The sequence below is a fragment of the Carlito syrichta genome, unplaced genomic scaffold (assembly GCF_000164805.1).
Source record: "Carlito syrichta isolate Samal-C Ts95f unplaced genomic scaffold, Tarsius_syrichta-2.0.1 Scaffold304000, whole genome shotgun sequence".
NCBI lineage: Eukaryota > Metazoa > Chordata > Mammalia > Primates > Tarsiidae > Carlito > Carlito syrichta.
In genome coordinates this window covers 603,316-609,953 of record NW_007248096.1, presented here as the reverse complement: position 1 = coordinate 609,953, position 6,638 = coordinate 603,316, and the positions used below count along the sequence as shown (strand labels likewise).

Genomic DNA, 6,638 nt, shown 5'->3' with positions numbered 1-6,638 from the left:
TTTCTGGTGTCTTTGTGTGATTTCCAGTTATAACTCTACTCCCTCTTTAAAAAAAAAAAAAAAACCAAAAATACTCTACAACATGAACAAAACACTGTAAGAAAGTGACAATATTATGTACATAAATACTGTTTATAAACTTTAGAGAAATGACAAACCTTCCAAGAAAAGAAAGGAAAAAAACTTAGGTCGAGTGTTAACAGTGATAATACAGAAAAGAAACATTGCTTCAGTGGAGGTTATACATATGTAACATAACAATTCAAATATAATCTATGAAATTAAAAAAAAAGGCAGCCATGGGGGAAACAGTATGGGGAAGGAAAATAAATTGGAAAAAAATATGACCATTAAACTCACAAGGCCCACAGAATTATTCAAGTAATGGAAGGGTTAAAACCCTACATATGTATTCATTTTACAAGAACACAATGACTTTTGATTGCTGCTTTTCAAACTTGTCCCTATTATGTTTTAGTTGGGAAGATAATGCAAGAGCACATTTTCTGGCAGGGAGGGTCACACCAACCCAGTAGTTACTGGGCAGCAGCCTCTCTCCTCCCATCTTTATGTCTTCCTCCTCTTATTATGTTTTCCTCTACAGAAGACCATTTGGGTTTCATTTGGAGGTCTCTTTCAATTTAATTTCAAAAATAGTTTTTTTTGGTGGGAAAAACTCAATTTGATAAATTTATCATGCCTATCTTTAATGATACACTCTGGAATACCAGAAGAAACTGATTCTGGAAGACCCCCCCTTAAAAGCAAAGCAGAACCTGCCTACTTTGGAAACTCCAAAGGGCTGCAGCTGGAGACAAAGGCTGAGCACCCTCTGACCTTCTGTTGCCCCTCAGCACATTCGATGCCTCAGGTCTGGAAATCAGACCATCATCACAAAGGCCTGGGGGAGCATTTCCAAGTCCCAGTTTCATCTCCACCTTCTCCATCTGCTCTGTTCTCTCAATCAAGAAACCATTCCTTTTTCAGAGGGCAAAATAAAAAGCAGGTGGCAGTTGATTGAAAAACAGCAATTTGCCTTTGATAAAGGTGTTCTTTGAAAATGATTTTTGAGGTTTGAATTTTTTAAAAATAAAAAATGATAAAATGGTCTTGCCATCCAAATCAATCTCTCCTCACATATACACACACATACAAACTAAAAACCCACACCCTGCATGCGCTAGGAACAGTAAAATGACCAAAATATTATAAAATTAACCAATAAAGTGCATGTTCCTTACATATTACAACTGCCCCTTTTACAAACATTTCTTTTAGAAAGTCACATGTGTAGGCTCAGAATCACATGGTATTATAGAAGGGGTTGGTTGTCCGTTTTTTGTCATTTGCCTTTTTCAGTCTCCTAAGAGGATGAGTTCTGCCATGCTGCTGCCGGGTTGCCACAGCCAGCCCTGCAGCTGGGCCTGCCCACTGCAGCCCCTGGGTCTGTAGCGAAGGAAGGCCTCCTTCAGAACTAGTCAATTCAGGTCCTGCCCTGGGGAGCAAACACTGCTGACTGGAACCAAATTCTTTGGCATACTGCACAAGGGGCCTCTCCACTGGCTTGCTCTGTACAACACACTCTGTTGTTTTGAGTTGTTCTACAAAATACTTGGTGGGCTCTGGGTTCTGGGGGGCACCTGGGTTTTCTGGGGGCTCTTGGGCCTCCATGGCGTGCATGCCTGAGTCTGTTCTGAGGAAAGGCTGAAGCAGTTTGAGATGAGGGGACTCAGAGGAGACAGGCTCCCTTTCTGGTAAACAGTCTTTACAGAGGTCCAAGTAACCTAACTTGGCAAGAGAAGCTGAGCGCCTCATTTGGGATGGTTTAGTGAGCCCTGCCTGGAAAATCACTCGGGACTCAATTTCTTTAGTGCGTTCCTTCACCACACCTGGGTTGTGGCTGAGACCCTGTATATTTTCATTACTACAGCTATGTTGGAGTCGACAGGCTACAGGTAAGGGGTCCAGTTTTTCCTGTAATACCCCGGTGTTGTCACCAAGTTTGCTAATGAAACTTGGATCTTCACTACTTAACTGGGAACCCTGGTGTGGCACATCATTGCCACTGGAGAGGGGGCCCTCCTGATTTTCTTCCCAGCTAACCTGCTCTGCAGAGGGCTCGTCTGTGGTGCTGCTTTGCTCAGTGAAGCCCTCCAGGTGAACCACAGCCTGGGAATGCAGGTAATCCAAGTTGGCTGATGGTACATGGGTTGTGTGGGTGACAAAAGGAACTGCTGTCTCCAAGGCTGTCGACAGGCTGTCACCTCTGTCTTCAGGGCTGCTCAGCATGGAGGTCGGATGTTCAGTGGGCCTGTTGTGCTCAGAAGAAGAACGAGGCAGAGGTAGCACTTGGGGGTACGGACAGAACTGGTCGGGGTCCAGCATCCTGTTTAGATTTTCATCCAGTGCACAGAGCACAGTGACGGACTTCTCCACTTTCACTTTCCTCAGTTCTTGCTCTCCACTCTTTTCACCGGTGGCTATTTCAACCCCCAACCCAGTGTGATCAGGTGATGTAACTGTGTGGGTATACTCAATGATTTCTATTCTCTTGGGAGGGGGAAGTGGGACTGCCTGTGTCTCAGACTCCTGGTATGATATCACATTTCTCTGATCCTTCAGGACTCCTTCCTGCTTTGTTCTAATATCTGACCCTGGGCACTCCTGAGGAGCTGGCAAAGAGCGAAACTCTAGCAGCTCAGGTCCTGGAACAATGGCATTTTGCTCAGAATGGGAGAGTGAGCCAGCTTCCGACCCACTGCTTTGCTCTTTGTCCTTGCTCATCTCTGGTTCCTTGAGGACAAATGAATGTTCTGGGGTGGCTTCATCACTTTTCCCTTTTGGTGTGAGGTCTGCCACAGAAGAATCATTCTTGGAATTCTTGCGAGTGGACAATGAGGTACATGTGGGGGCAGCACCATGGTGCTCTTGCTCCTGCCGTAAGCGCTCTTCAAACTCCAAGGTGGCTCGCCTCACAGACCCAGGGTACCACTTGGCACCTGGGTGCATCCCTGAGCCCTGGAGGTCTTGTTCCCCCTCAGTTGGTTCCTCTTCTTCCAAGTCTGCTGTGGATGAGTGTGTAATTAGGCAGCCTTCTGGGTTGTACATCCCTGAGTCTTTGGCTAGTTCAGGCTGGGCTGTGCGGAAGCCCTCAAACTGCTCCAGGTGTCCAGGTTTGTTCTCTGGGGCCTGGGCCTTCTCAAGAGGCAGCTCATGAATGGTGTTCTTCTTTGGTGTATGGCATGGGTTGGATAGGATGTCTCCTTTCAGTTGAATCTGTCCAACTCCTTGACTGATGGACTCAATTTCAGTGACAATTTCTTTGACTGAAATTGCATTTTCTGAATGAGACTGCATGAAGATGTCTGGACTGACCAGTTCTGAGATTGCCTAAGAAGAGAAAGGAGTGAGATGATTATGGCAAAATGTAATCTAATGAAAATGCTGAATTTTCTGCTTATTAATCCTCTGATCCAGAAGAACCTATCTGACTATGAGAATACAAATCGTGGAGTGCCCAGGACCATACTCTGCCCATCTGTTTTGGGCAAATGAACAGCAAAGAGCTTTCCTATAAGTCCCTGTTTTCCCAAGACTATGAGCTTCCAGGATTCAAGCCATACTGGGGTAAACGAAAACTTTCCCCTCTGACCTAGTAACTTCCAGTTTGAACACGATTTGTTCAAGGAAGAGTTTCCATTCAAGGGCTAGATAGCTACCTTAGATATGCCCAGTGTTAGGGCAAGATGGATGAGGCTATCATCTGATGTCTGATTTGGAGACTCACTGCTTTCTTCTCTCCTCTGTCTTGCTAGCTTTCATTCACATCCTACCACTGCTCCTCCTGGTAGCAACACGCCAGCACCTAAGAGCAGGGAGAATATACTCTATACCTGGCTGCACAATCCCTAAATTCCACATGGCTCCTTCCAGGAAAGGCTCACTTGGCTTATGCAGCTATGAGCCTCGGCAAACTTAGAAACCACGACTCTCTGACATTTTACTGTTTTACCAGTCACAAATTCCAAGATGGATTTAGAACAAGGCCAAAGAAAGTTGACCAATGCAAAATTAGGTCCTACTGTAAAAAAAAAAAAAAAGGATCTCAAAATCTGGGGATGGTCCTTGAATACCTCTTAAAGTGTTATCATTATGACTATCTATCTACTTTGTTAACATTTTTATAAGCCTTCAAAGTACAATATTTCCCTAGGAATTGTTCTGGCCTTTCTCCTTCAAAAGAGGGTTATTACAAAACGTCAAGGTCAGTAATGCCTTTGGAAGAAATCTGCCAGGACATAAGGCAGAAGCAAACTTGCCAAGACTAGGAGAGAAGCCACAGCAGACCAGTGTGTGCATGGGCCATGGAGGGAGTGCTCCTATGACCAGGGACTTTGCAGAAAGGTTATTTCTGTCAGTGCTGCTACACTCATTGACCAAAGGAGAGCTCAAGTATTCTGACCTCCATAGGGCCTGACATGAAGAATTCGGAAACTTTTTTTTTTGAGTTGGAGTCTCACTCTGTAGCCCAGGTTGGAGTACCGTGGCACACTCACGGCCATCGCAGCCTTGACCTGCTGGGCTCAGGCGATCCTTCCACCTCAGCCTTCCAAGTAGTTGCAACTACAGGTGCACACGACCATGCCCAGCTAATTTTTTGATTCATTGTAGAGACGCTGTCTTGCCAAGTTGCCCAGGCTGGTCTCGAACCCCTGGAATCAGATAATCCTTTCACCTCTGCCTCCCAAAGTGCTGGGATTACAGGCATGAGTCACCGCGCCTGGCCAGAAACATTAATAGCAAGAACTCAGCATGGGAGTTAGTTGCTACTCTAACAACTATTTATACATGTCTATTTTTAAATTTTTCTTAGATAAAAAAAAAAAATTCCCAAATTTATTTTCTCAGAGAGACACAAGTCTCACTGAGGCTGCACCTGAGTCCCTGGCACTTCATTATTGGTAAGATTTGACTTGAAATGCAGAGGTTCAGCCAGGCACTTATTTTGGCTAATCCCTTCCTCCATCATTCCCTCTCAGAAGTGCTTCTAATGACAACAAAAGTCTAGAAAGATAAATTCCCAAAAGGCAATTGATTTAAAAATATTTAAACCTTAAGTTTTTAGGGAAAATCTCAGCTAGACTATCTTTCCCATCCTGCCTTCCAAAATCTTTAGTAACATCAAAAATAAAGTGCACATAATAGAATCCCAAATATTGTTTTGAAGAGAACTTCATTAGGTAGAAAGCTATCGATACAGTTTTTACCTTTGACTGTTCCTCATCCATCGAAGATTCTTCAGACGCATGAGGAGTATTACTCAAAGAGCTGCTTTTCTGGTCATCAGCTGTCACCTTGGAAGGGGCTACTTCTACCATTGACAGTCGACAGCTCTCACTCCTTCCTCCACCCAGTTCCTCCATCCTTGAGTGGGAAAAAGACCTGGACCGGGTTTCTTGGGAGAGCTCAACAAACTTCTCCAGGGCACTAAAAAAGTCAATGCGATCTGTACTGAAATCTGAGATTTCAGCCTGGCAGCTGGGTTGGGGGCTTGGTGACTCAGGATCAGGGGACATGGGGAGGTCTTTCAGTCTAGATGTCAATTCTTCCATAGGCAGTAAGTGGACGTTCATGTCTGTTTTCAGTGCATCGGTCTCCAAATCTTCCACTGTTAAATCCGGAAACTTGTTAGCCATTTCTGGGACATGTCCAGGCTGAATTAAGGCTTTGGATGCATGGCAGTTGTCAAGAGGAAATTTGGATTCATTCAAACAACAACCTGATGAGCATCCATTGATGTCATTTAAATTTAATTCATCTTCAATCTGTCCAGCATGAAATTCCCTAGAAGTAAACTCCAAGCAGATCATTCTTTCTTTGGTACACAGGCCTGTCTGATTTGCATCTTGTGGGACCACATGTTCCACGAAGACGGGAGGTATGGGTGGGTGACTCTCTATAGTCTTCACTTCAGCAATCTGGTCTGCTGAAGTGGTGATTTCCTTTTTGTTGAGTTCTAGCCCAGGTTTGCAGATGGGTTCATGGTGGTCTGACAGGTCACTATCTGAATGAGATCGCCATAGTTTGTTATGCCGCTGTTTGCTGTGGAGGACATACACAGGAAATGCCTTAATCTGGTTTGTGGAAACAATCAATACCCTCCCAGGAACTTAAATCTTAACTTGCAAAATGCTTTGTTATTACTTAATGGAACTAGGCAATAAGCATTTAAAAAGACATTGGATTTAACAGCAAAAAACAAAAATAAAGCAAAACAACAACAACAAATGAATGTGATATTTGATTATTATTATTTATGTATTAGACTGGAATGAAAATGGCTGGTAATAGCCACTGTTGATAGTATGGTCAAACAAACCCTCTCATATACTGCTGGTAGGAGTGTAAACCATAAAATTTTAATGACTGAGATTTGGCAACAGCTCTCCAAATCTAACCTTTTAATGAGCAATTCTTGCTTAGTGAATTTTTCTTGGAGAAATACGGCTACAAGTGCAAAAAGATACACACGTAAGGATATTTATTATAACACCATTTGTGATACTAAAAAATCCTTCCCCCCCAAAAAAGATTAAAACACAACAACAACAAAAAAAACCCTGCCTTTGCCTTCCTGC

The 6,638-nt window shown here is 43.7% G+C and overlaps 1 protein-coding gene across 2 annotated transcripts in view; it reads right to left on the bottom strand.

Moving 5' to 3' along the window:
* Positions 1-255: 255 nt before the first annotated feature.
* Positions 256-6,638, bottom strand: part of SSH2 (slingshot protein phosphatase 2) — a 293,047-nt gene continuing 286,664 nt past the window's right edge. For both annotated transcript variants that reach the window (XM_008059339.1, XM_008059340.2), the window contains 2 exons: positions 5,268-6,102; positions 256-3,390 (listed from right to left, as the gene is read on the bottom strand). In XM_008059339.1, coding sequence (XP_008057530.1) covers positions 1,303-3,390; positions 5,268-6,102 — 2,923 coding nt within the window. In that variant the 3' untranslated portion in view covers positions 256-1,302. The remainder of the gene's footprint in view (positions 3,391-5,267; positions 6,103-6,638) is intronic.